At 34.7% G+C, this 15,290-nt stretch overlaps 2 protein-coding genes across 3 annotated transcripts in view; one reads left to right on the top strand and one right to left on the bottom strand.

The window, feature by feature from the left end:
* LOC111504188 (uncharacterized) overlaps positions 1 to 15,290 on the bottom strand; it is a 442,392-nt gene that overhangs the window by 266,515 nt on the left and 160,587 nt on the right. The gene's annotated exons all lie outside the window — the stretch shown is intronic.
* LOC141481088 (large ribosomal subunit protein eL39-like) lies at positions 4,513 to 9,460 on the top strand. Its single transcript, XM_074172204.1, is given in 3 exon segments — positions 4,513 to 4,592; positions 9,309 to 9,419; positions 9,421 to 9,460. Coding segments are annotated over 3 exon segments (231 nt in total).

The following is a 15,290-nucleotide window of genomic DNA, read 5'->3' on the forward strand; positions in this document are numbered from 1 at the left end:
TTACTTCTTGTTGAAGCCATATCTCTACGACTTGATAATGTAAAATAATTATTACTCTGGATAACTTTCGTAATGTACTAGACATTCTGATAACCACCTTTGCCTGACAGTAAATACTATAATCAAAGGTGAATACGATGTGACGGTGAAAGTTTGATGTTTAAAATTATTACTTTTGATATTACCGAACTAGGTTAGGAGTCCGAATCATGTACCAGTCGTAATTAATTGTTTTTAAAACAAGGGATGCAAACTATCATTATAATACGATTTATCTGGCCATATAAAAAACATATCTTCGACATTGACCTTCCTAGCAACCCCCAGTGAATCACGACTGATCAATAATTTAACTAGACATTACCGTTCGACAAATTGACCATTATCGAATGCTAGTTCCTATTTTTGCCACACACACGCGGACCCTCCCCACGATAATATCTGCAATATGTCACGATGACAAACTATTCGTTCGGAGTTAATTCGATAATCAGGGGGTAGGGTGGATGAACGGTGAAGTCCACCCTTTTATGTCCTTGCTGGTCATCATTTATTTATTTGGATTTCATGATACGAGGGTTATCAGATAATCTTCAGTAATTTTGAAGAATTAGAAAATGAATAATAGTTTCATATTTGAGGCACATTATTCGTTCAGTTTGGTAGGTATGTCCAAAATGAGTGCAGTGTTTTTGCTGGTTTGGGCGAAACATCGTTTGAGCATGATCGTTTGCTGACCTACTGAGGGGTAGTTGGTCACTTCTCCTGATACAGATTCTGCTTCTTTTGCTACAGAAGGGGGTATAGACAGATTCATAAGACATCCTCCAAGAATTACACTTCATCTGGCAGGGATATTCACTCCCCCCGCTGCAGGGAGTTCAGCTGATATAAATTCTGAATGAAAGTCTTTGTCTTCCAATAGAGATTGTTAACTAATATCAGTTGCAAAGAAGATTTGATTATGTTACGATGATGATATCATGAAGAATACGTTTATCTGTCTTTGTCTTTCTTCACAAGTGACTTTTTTCAAGGCCAAAACACAAGCACTACAGAAAAAACCTTAAGGTGCTTAGTGATTCACATTTAATTTGAATCGCTGGAGAATAAATCCATTTAGAAAAACATTTTCAGGAAGTTCTCCGCAATTCTCCAAATGAAAGAGTGAAATTCGAGGTGTAATGAGTTGAACCTCAAAACGATGAGCAGCCACAGTCCATCGCTTATTTCTGAACACTTGAACACTTTCCGTGAAAATATCTATAGAAGAGAGAAAAATCTCCAACCTTTCTTCGCTGTTCCACACTATCAAGGTTGTAAGTGATGTTCGTGTCTCCAATCAAGAAGATGGCTCTTTTCTGGATGGAATCCAGCAGGGCGCAGGGTATGCTTAAGGGCGGAGCAATACTTCAAAGAAGGCTGATCTGAGCTTTATAAAGCATCAAAAGTTGCTGATGTGTGTACAGTTTTCTGGTTCGGAACCATGATACAAGCTTTTGAGAAGCCAAGAGATATTGGTGTTCATTTTAATCCCAACACACTTATCGAAGCAGAAAGTGGAATTGTCTGACCTGAACTTATTATATACGGTTCGGAAACATTTATTTTTTTAAAGAAAACCGATGCCTATGTTTTTGTGGCATTGAATTGAACCTGGTTATTTTCACCCCAAATATAAAAAACTAATACTCCACAGACATTTAAACACTTCATTCAAGCTTGAGACAAACTGGTTGTTTCACCCATCAGCACATATATATGGTGGATAGCTGCTATTCAGTCGGTTTTTTTTTCAAGTAAAAACACTCTTTTAACTCTTCCGATCTTTCGACAATCTTTATGACTTCCTCAAGGCATTTGAAGTACATTTTAGAGCACCTATCATCAGCATGTTAGTGACTGATCGATGTCACTGGATTATTCCGGAGTTGTTTTATGTTTTATTTGAAGTATTATGCATATACAAAGGTACACAAATAATTTAAAAAGAATTTGTTGGAGAAATGTTATAGTTTCGAAAGAAATTAATGAATTTCACTTAATTGGTCTATGTCACTCTTTTGTTCATACACATAGCTTCATCATTAATTTCAACCATTTCTAAAGAGAGTCGTTTTGATAAATTGATGAATGTAACCATTACTACGTGGTGGAAAATCATGGAAAATAAGAATTGAAACTTCCTGTGTTTTTATATCACTTGTATTTTTAACTAATGTTACTGCAGTTTCGTCCTATAAAGTCATATAGTATTCGTTTGAAAATGTTCTTGTAGGACGAGACTGCCGTACAGTTAGTTACAAATACAAGTGGTATATAAACATAGAAAATTTCAATTCTCATTACTCAAGAGTCGTTTTGTAGGATTATTTTCTAAATGGATAATTTTGGTCTCTGCATAGTTCATGTTATTATCAAGATTCATAACATCACCTAAGAGAATACATGAATGTTTTGAAAGCCTACAATCACTTTAGTGTTCTGTAATTCTAGATTTTGGATTTTGACTTGTATATCCAATATTTGTTCGCTATACGAAGTGCAAATTATGCAAGGTATGCTATTAATTTTCATGAAAAGTGAAGTTCGTTTTTTAATTTTGAATAAATATTATTTTTGGCAATACATTACTCAAAGCTATTTATTATCAGTATCGTGTTTCAAAACGTTAACAATATGTGGAGATAATTGTTGAATAAACGGAATGGATCCAAAAGTAATCATATTACCACCGGTACTACTGGAATTCGTTATATCTACTGTTTCATTTGATGACACATTGAAAAGCAATTTTTTTTTTTATGAAGATTGTGGATGGGAGTTGTCTTTGAATATTTCATATAATCTCTTGATATTTTTTTTTCTGAAAGAGAACTGTGAATAAATTTTATAAATTCTATTCGTCCTTCCAAGAAAAAAATTGATTTTCTTTTTTTGAAAGTGGTGAGATGGGTAATTGATATATTTTCCATAACTAATTGATCCGATAAACCAATCCAAAATAATAGTATTATAATTTGTTCTTATCAGATGGGTATCCTGAAATGAAACCTTCTTGTCAGTTTCTTCTTGTTTAATGAACTATATATTTCCATCGAAACTATTGAAAATATTAAATATTTCATTAATACAATCATATGGTACAGAACAGACGATATAATAAACACACTTGTTTAAAAAAGGTAGTCTGAAGAAAAATTTTGGAATATAAACTTCTAATGAACACACTTTTTTAAAAAAAAGGTAATCTGAAAAATAATTTTGGAATACAAAATTCTAATAGGTAATGAATTATAGTCCAGAACACGGAAGACATGTCGGTGTGAACTATTCACAATATAGTAATGAAAACAGTTCCTTTCTGGTAAATTTCTGCAAAGTCTGGATTCTGTGGTTTTCCATTGTTTTTGCCATTGTTTCCAAACGAACATCAGTTCTGCTATCTTCTGACCTTATTTTGGCAATCTTGCGTCAGCTTTTTCAATTGAATAGGAAAATGATTTGATTAAACTCCTAAATCCTCATCCTAACAATATCTAATAGAAGAAAATATTGAGTACTAGTACTTTGCGAACGTATTTCACTTTTAATATTTGAACATATTCTAATTATTTCGAGGCCATTGCAGAAATTATAGTAAGCGAATAGTCGAATATTCGATCACTTCTTTCTGATGAGAATTAACAAAATATTATTTGGGGTCTCATGAAACTCTAAAGTTTATTAAAATCACTTCAGTTTTGTAGGACACCCAAATAGAATTCTGAGTCAAAATATTGATTGTATTTCCTGAATTCACCTCGTACATATTTCGGCCATCCAGAGCTTAATTACACTCGACTGGTCAATCATAGTACTAGTCACAATAGATAAACCCCGACATGCGTTGTTATTAAACGACTCAATTTGCCGTTTGCCAGGCCGTCAGCTCATGTTGGGTCGTATAGTGTCTATCTGATCTGCCAAAGGGAGGAAGAAAGAGAGAGACGATATGAGAGAATCGAAAACTCCATATGGTACGAGCAGGTGATCTGCAGATTGTGATCGAGATAACAAACGATACTGTAGGGTATATCTGATCGAAATTGGCCTATATTGGATGTTTTGAAAACTTTTATGAAATGAAGCATGTCGAATAAAGGTATTAAATTACGTTAGGAAACACCGTCGTCGTCGATTTTGGCAGATTTTCGGATTTGTCGAATTTCTCACAATACTTGCGAACGAGGATTATCTCTTTGTGGTTGGCATTTGTGATATCGAACTTGAAAAGAAAATAACAGAATGGAAATATTTTCTTTTATGTGAATTTCAAGTCTGATTCTCAAGATTTCGACATAATCCTTTCAATAACCGGCCGACATATGGCACGAAAGAACTTTCGAATTAAAACAAATTGGCTGATGTTTCCGAGTTTATCAGCCGTGGTCTGCAGATTTTTATAACTGACGTTTCGTCTGCTACCGCAGACGAAAAAACTTGTATTAGCGAAAAACTTGTATTAGCGAAATGATTGAATATTACAATTGCCCCAAAAGTAGTTCCAACTTTGGATATGATCACTTCTACAGCGTGACTCACGGTCGATGGTAGGTTAGACGTTTCTGGAAAACGCAAAGCATGATTTTTCTGAAAATTTCACCTCTCACATTTCCTCACCTGTTCTATCGATCTAAAATATTTTCAGCATTGCCACTTCCATCAAGAAGTCCTAGCAACTTTATTTTTTTAAATGGAACACCCCGTATATTAATACATTTTTGGAATCGCTCTGGTATTTTAATACTTTTTTGTTAATAATGTCCTATACCCATCTCTATCTGTCTTCGAGATAAAAAATAAATTGTGCTAAATATAGTACAAAACATAGCATAGTACAATACTCTCAATTCATGAAAAGTTGATATTTTGATGATAGTTTGGACAAACTCGAAATATTCAAATAACACCAAGAAATCCACTCCATATCATACAGGGCGTGCTAAAATTACTATTATTTCCATTGTGCATAAAAGTAGTCAAAAGTTCATTTTTTCAAATGAAACCCTCTATATATTACTCGGTAAATTGAAAGATGGTGGAAAATGCTTCAAGATGATATGATGTCCCTATACCTAAATCGTCAATTTTTTTTTAATAAAGTCGCTTCTTTTAGAAACATTATTCTTTTTATAATTTGGATTTAGTTAGCAGTGGAATTATCAAGCTTATAGCAGTTCGGTTACTTTTATAAGTAATTAATAGATGGTTATTGACGGTGTTTCAAAAAATCGCCAAAAATTATGCAAATATTGATTATTCAAACGAAGTTCTTATGAAATTATCTATTATACACATGAACAAAGTGATCAAATCGTTTTCAGAACATGTAAAGAATTCAACCAAATGTATCCTGAATTAACACCAATGAACGAGAGGAAGTTTATAAGGTTACAAAATAATTTCCTCTACTATGGCTCAAAGTTTCCAGGGAACAACTGTACCAAAAATCAGTCATTTCTAGGTAAAAAGTAAGATTTTGTGGGCTAAAACATGTGAAAGTACAGACAATAACAGAATAGGATGATTCAAAATAACAAAATTGTAAAGAAAATATCACATTTTCACAATAAAGGCTGAAAATGTTGTCCATTACATTCTAAACACTTTAAAATTTTTTTTGTACGCGACTTGTGGTTGCTTTTTCAATTTCCTGGGGATCCAGATCTTCGATACTCCGCATTATTCGCCGTCGCAATTCTTCTTTGGTAGGCACTGGAGTACTGTATACCCTTTCTTTTAAAACACCCCATAAAAAAGTCAAGTGGAGATATCACCATTCATCAATTACTCATAAAAGTCACCAAACTGTCATAAGCTTGATATTTCCACGGCTACCTAGAAATCAAATTCTTTAAAAATTATTTTTTGTACAACTGTTATTGAAAATCTCTTTAATAGAAATACTTCAATCAGAACACCTACCAAGAAATCATTTAGAAAAGTTCACACATGCAGTTCGTGCCATTGGTAATATTAAATCCCTGTGAAGTTACTGACGATGACGAAGTAGTATTCAGTCCAACTGTAGAAAGTCCTTCATGACTAACCAATAACGTAAGTTGGCGTATGTAGTTGTAACATATGCCTTGTAATCCAAAGATCGTGTGTTCAAATCCCATGGACCCTATAATTTTTTTTTATTATCAGCAGTAACGTTATACAAAAAAATTTGTATGATACATTTGTTAAAAGTGAATTTATTTTGCTCGTGAGTTTGCTCCACTTGCTGACGCTCGTTTTGCAATAATCCCCACTCACAAAATAAAATGCCACTTTCAACACTTGTAGGTAAAACGTGAATAACTATTTTTCCACAAAAACGGCTTTATTAAGACGATTTAGGTATAAGGACATGTATATAATCTTGAAGCATTTTTCACCATCTTTCAATTTATCGAGTAATATACAGGGGGTTTCATTTGAAAAAATGAACTTTCGACTACTTTTATGCACAATGGAAATAATAGTAATTTTAGCACGCCCTGTATGATATGGAGTCGATTTCTTGGTGTTATTTGAATATTTCGAGTTTGTCCAAACTATCATCAAAATATCAACTTTTCATGAATTGAGAGTACTGATGTACTTAATTTCAATTAAGACTATGTTCTGGACCATATTTAGCACAATTTATTATCTCCAAAACAGATAGAGATAGGTATAGGATATTATTAACAAAAAAGTATTAAAATACTAGAACGATTCCAAAAATGTATTAATATACGGGGTGTTCCATTTAAAAAAATATAATTGCTAGGACTTTTTGATAGAAGTGGCAACGCTGCAATGCTGAAAATATTTTAGATCGATAGAACAGGTAAGGAAATGTGAGAGGTGAAATTTTCAGAAAAATCATGCTTTGCGTTTTCCAGAAACATCTAACCTACCATCGACCGTGAGTCACGCTGTATATAATCCACAGCTCAAAATTTGCCTTTAGAAATCGCTGATGATTATGTTTTTCTGTTAACCAGCCTCTTTTTTTTATAGATAAGCAACTCATCAGTAAGGCATTCTATACCTTGGATCCTTCTTTATTGTCCATAAAACTTAAGTGCTTTGGTTTCACCCATAATGCAGTGTCACTTATGGTGTACCGCAAGGTTCAGTTCTGGGACCGCTCCTTTTTGCAATTTATATAAGTGACTTTCATGAGTTTATTGATTTTGGTCGATGATACTCAATTGTATAGTTCATTCAGCTTTTAAGATATTACACTCGCTAATGAAAATATTAACAGAAACCTTAAAACTCTATATGATGTGTCCTGTGCACATAATCTTACTATCAATCCAAAGAAATCCCAGGTCATGTTATTTGGTCACAAAAATAAAAGAAATATTGTGTGTGAGTCATTGTCGATCCATGTCAACAATAACATAATTCCTTTCGTGAATGAACGTAAAAATGTGGGCTTGTGGTTAGATACAGACTTGAGATTCACGAAGCATGTAAGTGATCTGTGTAAAACGTCATTCAATGTATTGACACAACTTATTTCAAGTAGACACCTTTTATCGAAAAGTCTCTGTTGAGAAAGTTGAGTCTCTGTGAAACACTTATTTTTTCAAGATTAGCTTACTGCGATTGTATCTACGGACCCGCCTTAGAACAATTAGATGTAATGCGACTCCAGCGTACACAAAATAGTTGTGTCAGATTTTCCTACGGTATCCGAAAGTATGATCTCATAAGTCCGTCCTTTCAAGATTCTGGCTGGCTTTCACTCAAATATCTAAGAGCAATCCATTTGCTTAGTTTCACGCATAGAATCCTTGTTTCGGGATATCCGCCTTACTTACGTTAAAGACTGGTTGCACTATCACACAGTTGCACTTCTCGTAATAGTCATACTTAGCTCATTCCCAGGCATTGCACAGCCATGTTTTTTTGAAGTTTCTCCAAGAATTCGGCAAAGTTGTATAACAACATCCCTACAGACTTTAAAGAAAGTTCAATGAGTAACTTTAAGAAAAGGTTGAAAGTATCAAAAGAACTAGGGTGTCATGCAGCAAAATCGTTTATTATGCCCTCATAGACTCTCTCCTAAAGTATAGCATAGCATTTTTTAGCGAATAGTTTAGGTTTAGTTAGTTTAGGTTAAGTTAGGTTAGGTCCAAAGTGAGTGGGTCTATTCGACCTTCAACCGCAACTCGCAAGGGCTTATTGTGGCTCATACATATTCACACTCGGCCAAATAAATCCAGCTTGTTAACGAAGCCGATTAGTTTGTATGGTGAGTGGTCTTTCAGGTCAGATGGTAAGAGTACGGCTCTGTCAAACTCTAAAAACCTGATTCGGTCCCCAGCAGGGCAGGCACAAAGTACATGCTCTGCTGTTTCATCGTTAATGAGGTAGTCGGATGGTCAAGGTGCAAGATTCCTACCTTGATACCCGCGACAATCTTCCCATATGAGGGTTTTTGCATCTGACGATGCCTTAGATTCAACCGTGCAGTGCTTTTTCGTCTCTGGTTTTGGTGTTTCATCACTTGAGCGCAAACGGTTGCTAACCTGCTCAGGGGGGTTTTGTTCCTCCACCTGAGACAGATTCTGCGTACGCCGCTCAAGAATTTGGTGCAAGGTGGTTTAATAAGGTTCGCCGCTCTTGAAAAGACGACTCAATAGTTTGCTGGCTGCACCACCAAACCTTTTTTTAGGTTCTGTTATTGAATCAGGAGTTGGGTAGTTGAGAAGGTCTCGCTCCTGAACTAAATTTACAGGAAAGTCAGTTGGTGTCGTAAACTTGACATCCATCTCTTCTGAAGACTCGCTCCTGATCTAAATTTACAGGGAGGTCAGTTGGAGTCATAAGCTCGACATCCATTTCCTCTTTAGACTCAGCGTTAGAAAAAAATTTAAGTTTATTCTGTCCATGAAAGTTCCGCGAGTAGCTAAGGAATGAAGGTCAACCACGGCAGACCCCCGCATTACCGTGACAAGGTACGTGCTACGACGAGAGGGCGCCCAGTATCTCGAAGGTTCCGTAGAGGCAGCTGATAGGCTCAGTGTCATTCATCCTGTCGGCACGGATACACACACCTTAGGATTAAGCCATCGTTGGAATACCATTCAGTTAGGGAATAACAGAACCACAAGTGATTCCGTCATTCCCGTATCCAGCGGGGCTACGTGGAAGCAGGCATTCGATGGCCGGTTTGCTCAACCCTCATATCCCAAGCCAATGCACTCCCCAAAAACAGCATGCACAGTGGTTCAGGCAGTAAAAGATGAACAAGGACAGTAGCGAATAGTTTAATGGAGCACAGTGTCTGTCCACAAAATATTTATTATCAATCGGAAACTTACTAAAAAGTTGAAGCAAAACAGACTAATTCCACAATGGGTTCGAATGAGGACAGGAAACACAATAAGATAAGAGACGTCATTAGCGCAGAACCAAGCTCAAGTTGTAATAAGTTGATTTCTTATGATTTATTATAATTTAATAAATAATTTTATAATAAATTTTGGGGCATACGCAAGAAAGAGAGGTTTCAATCTGTTTTCATCTTACAAAAACGTATGGTACGGTATCTCTGCGAAGCAAAGTGGAATGATCCATGTATGGCATTTTATAATGCATGGAATTTTAACTGCGACATCACTGTTTATTTTTGAATCAGCATGCCTTATACACAAGAACGAAGGTACCTTTACTTCTCAGCCTCACACCTATAAAGAACGGCTTGCCAATTAAATCACAAGTAGTCAAATCAAGAACTCCATTATATTTGATGTTAGTGAAAATGTACAATAAGTTACCTAAAAGTTCAACAGAATGTGTCTCGTTACTATACAGGCTGATTCACGGTGGATGGCACATTAGACGTTTCTGGTGAACCAGACAACGGATCACTTTGAAAATTTAATGGAGGGCATATTCGGACATTCTCTAGCCAACTAAAATATTTTCGACAATGCGGTGTTGCCGCTTCTATTAGAAAGCAGTAGCAACTTTGATTTTTCAAATGGAACACTCTGTATATAATATTATTTTTGGAATCTCCAACAATTGCCCGACAACTTTTCTTGATATTTCCCTATACCTATCTGTTACCGTTTTCGAAATAAAAATTAATTTCAATTTTTTTCTTCGAAAATCATGACTTCTAAAAATGCCGATATCTTTTAGTTAAGAAGTACTATGATATCGAAATTTGGTTTGGAGTTAGGTGATACTTGGACACTTCCCACACGTCAGCCTAATCTCCGTTACTTCAATACGGGGTGGTAAAAAAATACAGTTTTTTCGTTTGCTTGAAAAAGTTGCTGAAATTTGATTATTTTAAATGGAACACCCTGTATATTATTGAAAATTCGGAAAGCTGCTGAAATTTGCTTTCTTTCTATGTATATCATACCTATACCTAACTAGTCAAGTTTCGGACTTATGAACATTTATTTGTGAAAATGTCCCTTCAGAATGGTATTTCCATTCGGTATCTGGTAAGCAGGCCATGATTACTATTTGACAGTAGCGTTGTGATATTCTCCTAATAATATCGACATTTTCGTCACTTCAGAAGTTGCAAATACCTTCAAAACGATGGAACAAAACTATTCAAACGAAGTTCTTATGAATTTGTTTATTATTTTTGGACAGTGTGACAAAATTATCAGCAGAACATGTAGAAAGTTCAATGAAATGTATCCGAATCTACCGCCAATGAACCTCAAGAAATTTATACGAATTCAGAACAATTTCAATGCATTTGGATCAACTTTAAAAGCACCAAGAAACTTGCCTCGACCCGTAACTTTCGAAGACAACCAGATTAATGTTTTAGCATATTTTCACGCATTTCCCGAGTCATCGATAAGAAGTGCGGAAGAAGATTTGGGTATAAAATATTCATCGGTTCAAAGAATCTTGCGAAGACATAAAATGCATGATTATAAATTCACCAAAATTCAAGCAATGAAGCCTCAAGATCCTCAACAGAGAGTAGAATTTTGTGAAATGTTGTTGACACGCATTCAAGAAGATCCACTTTTTTTAAATAAAATTATTTGGACTGATGGGAAGAAGGGATTTTCAATAGAAAAAATCGTCATTATTGGTCCAGTGAAAATCCTCACGTCACAAAAGAAGCCGGATTTCAAGAAAAATTTAGTTTTAATGTCTTCTGCATGTTGATGAACAACAAATTGAGGTACGTGATATACGAGGAGTCATTAACATCCAGAAGCTACCTGAATATTTTGGAGAATACTGTAGACAGTTTCGTGGATAATCTGCCACTCGAAGATTATCGAAACTGTTGGTACCAACTAGACGGAGCTCCTGCACATTGCACAAGAGAAGTGAGCGCAGAACTGGATAGACTATTTGACGATCGGTGGATGAGGCGCTTGGGACCATGGATTTGGCCAGCGAGATCACCCGATCTCAATCCATTAGATTTTTATTTGTGGGGAATGTTTAAAGAAAAAGTTTACAAAATACCCGTGCGTTCGAGAGATGAATTGTTAGAAAGGATTGCCCAAACATTTGAAGATTTGGATCCCAATGAAATCATTTTAAAGTGCTTGGAAGTGAACGGCCAGTGATTCGAACATATTTTGAAATATTCCACATGATTGTTTTACTTTTTTATAATTATTCATATCAATATTTCCAATTTCAAGTTTCTTGGTGCTTTTTTAAAGTTTATCCAAACATATTGAAATTGTTCTGAATTCGTATGAATTTCTTGAGGTTCATTGGCGGTAGATTCGGATATATTTCATTGAACTTTCTACATGTTCTGCTGATAATTTTGTCACACTGTCCAAAAATAATAAACAAATTCATAAGAACTTCGTTTGAATAGTTTTGTTCCATCGTTTTGAAGGTATTTGCAACTTCTGAAGTGACGAAAATGTCGATATTATTAGAAGAATGTCACAACGCTACTGTCAAATAGTAATCATGGCCTGCTTACCAAATACCGAATGGAAATACCATTCTGAAGGGACATTTTCACAAATAAATGTTCATAAGTCCGAAACTTGACTAGTTAGGTATAGGTTTGATATACATAGAAAGAAAGCAAATTTCAGCAGCTTTCCGAATTTTCAATAATATACAGGGTGTTCCATTTAAAATAATCAAATTTCAGCAACTTTTTCAAGCAAACGAAAAAACTGTATTTTTTTACCACCCTGTATTGAAGTAACGGAGATTAGGCTGACGTGTGGGAAGTGTCCAAGTATCACCTAACTCCAAACCAAATTTCGATATCATAGTACTTCTTAACTAAAAGATATCGGCATTTTTAGAAGTCATGATTTTCGAAGAAAAAAATTGAAATTAATTTTTATTTCGAAAACGGTAACAGATAGGTATAGGGAAATATCAAGAAAAGTTGTCGGGCAATTGTTGGAGATTCCAAAAATAATATTATATACAGAGTGTTCCATTTGAAAAATCAAAGTTGCTACTGCTTTCTAATAGAAGCGGCAACACCGCATTGTCGAAAATATTTTAGTTGGCTAGAGAATGTCCGAATATGCCCTCCATCAAATTTTCAAAGTGATCCGTTGTCTGGTTCACCAGAAACGTCTAATGTGCCATCCACCGTGAATCAGCCTGTATTTTAGGAGAAACTTGAAGGCAATTCTTGTCAAAAAGGCTAACAATAAATGAGATGAATTTTTTGAGGATAACTTCAAAAGTGTTTTTCATACAATTAAAAATTGTTCATAGTCGAAAACTTTTGAAAATTGTTCAAACATTTTCGTGGTTTTCAAGTGAATTAATTATTACCTAGCTTTTTCAAGGATTTCTTTTGAGATTTTTTCCCAAAGAAAATCAATTTTTCATAGTATTTAAAATACACCTTAATTTTTATAAATTTTCATATTGATATTTAATAGTTGAAAATGATTTTTTGTGTCGTACTCGCTTTAAATTTTCATCCCCAAATTCACCCGTGGAGACTTATTTTCGGCGTTAAATTAAAATTATAAATTGTAGAGATAAAGTTTCGGAAGGGACTTTTATGAAAACTTCCTCCTTTTTAAGGATCTTTTTTAAATACCTTTTTTTGCATCTTTATTTGTTTATATCTTGCAATTTTTCATGTGCAAAAAACAGTTTTGGCCCATTTCTTTAAATATCATTCCGGATCGAATGAGCCATCGCACATATTTTTCCAACCGCCTCTATTTTTCACCATTTTCAACTTGTGAAGTAGACTAAAAAGGAAAATTTAATGTAATGTAATTATTTTTTCACAATCTACCTTTTTTACCAGAAATAATCTAATGAAGTTTTGTAATTACCAATGTTATATAAAATACATTGTAGAATAGTCTGATGTCCCAGTAACTGATGTTACCGTCTAGCGAAACGCGTTTTGATTAAAATTTAGTGTGAAAATTGTATGATCATTATGAATAGATAAATTATCTGACAATTTTCCTCAAATGTGCCCTTTCTGTGAATTTCAACAAGAATTAATTTTTTTATGTTCAGACTATACTAGAGAAGCGGAACAGCCCTACTGCACTAACACCCAACAAGTAGGTACATTGTATATAAAATACCTTCGGAGCATAATGTTATGGTCGTTTCCACCTATACCTATATGGACCCTGCGACTTGCAGCATCTGTCAATGAGCAAACATCGTAAAGCGAAACCCGACACCATCATTTAATTCGGAAGTGGCACAAGGTGTCTGCCATAAAGTGTCTGTCTACTCGCTTCTATAAATTTGTTTTATTTCAGAATTCTAGACAAATTATATGAGACGCATTTCAAGAATTCGCTCGGACGCGACGTTTGAAAAGGCAGCAGTTGACGTATTTTATAAATTCGCGAGATGAAGTACAGACGTGAATTATATTGAACATTTATCATGCATTCTTCAGAAATGCCAGAAATAACAATGTTCAACAACCAAATAGCGTATACTTTTAGAGTGACCTTCTAAAGCGCAACTGGTGGGAAATAAAACTGTAATTTCTTTGTAATTTCTTACAGATACCGTCTTATTCGTGAAGAATTCATTCCTAATTTTTATGTAGATTGATTTTTTTGAAAGTTTCTTAAATTTCTGATTTTCTTTCCAAGTTAGCCTTAGCAATCCTTAGTATCCTTTAGAAAATGTGTACTGAATGTTTAAAACTGCAGTTATGAGTATAGCATTTATGGCAAATAATGATTTAGCCTCAGGATTTACTGCATCTCATAGTCTTAGGCTTAGGCTTGGACATATTCCCAATTAATTAGTCTTTCGATATCCGTCATATGTTCCTGCAAGTTCTCCTATGCATTTTCAAAATTTTAAAGATCTGATTCTTTTCGCATTTCTTTCAGTGCCAGCTCTAGTACAGTGGCTTTTTCCTCATCTATCCAGTCATTGTCATTGGCTGCTAGCTCCAACTGTATGTGACATATGTCGACTGACCATCAAATTTTGAAGGATTCAGTGTTTTACCTGTGGAGGTCTGGTTTAGGTGGGTTTACTCTTCCCAACTGTTCAACTGGCTATGTGGAGTTGGTTGAGTTGGTCTCTCAGTTTGTTCACCTCTTCATTTTCCATTGGCAATTAAAAATTGTATTGGATTCGTCAATACAAGTAAGTAAAATAAAATAAAATTGAATACACAAATAACTTAAAACTAAACAGTTACATCAGAAAAACAGAAAAGAATAAGCAGATAACATTAAGTTTGTAAATATTCCTTTACAGAATGGAAACACTTTGTCACTAGGTACTCCTTCAATTTGTTTTTAAAACAATAGAGTGTTTCACAATTTTTTATTACGTCGGGTAATGAATTGTAAATCCAGGGAGCCATTGCTCTAATAGAATTATAGGTAATTTTTGCACAACTAAAAGAAATATAAAAATGGTCTTGTTGGCATGTTTTGTATTCGTATCTGGTTTATGGAAACTTGATCTGTTAACAATAAAAAGCATAACCATTCAGGAGTTGTCAACGATGAAGCTATTTGTACTGCAGTTTTAGGACACGTTGGACTAATGGAAAATTCGCAATCTCTTACTAAGTTATCTCGAGAATCAGGAATCAGTCGTACAAATGTTTTCAGGATACTTTATAAGTACAAATTGCGATCATATGAGATTAGACTAGTCCATGAATTGAACGATGAATCCATGAATTAAAAGATGATTTCGATAGGCGTATCGAGTTTTGTGAAAGTCTCACTGAACGGATCAACTTACATGAGAATTTTTTGTATAAAATTTGTTTTTCAGAAGTATGTACGTTCAGTTCAAATAGAGAGGTG

Source organism: Leptinotarsa decemlineata, unplaced genomic scaffold, assembly GCF_025532065.1.
Source record: "Leptinotarsa decemlineata unplaced genomic scaffold, Ldec_3_MD MMD2_tig00000035_RagTag_RagTag, whole genome shotgun sequence".
Lineage (NCBI taxonomy): Eukaryota > Metazoa > Arthropoda > Insecta > Coleoptera > Chrysomelidae > Leptinotarsa > Leptinotarsa decemlineata.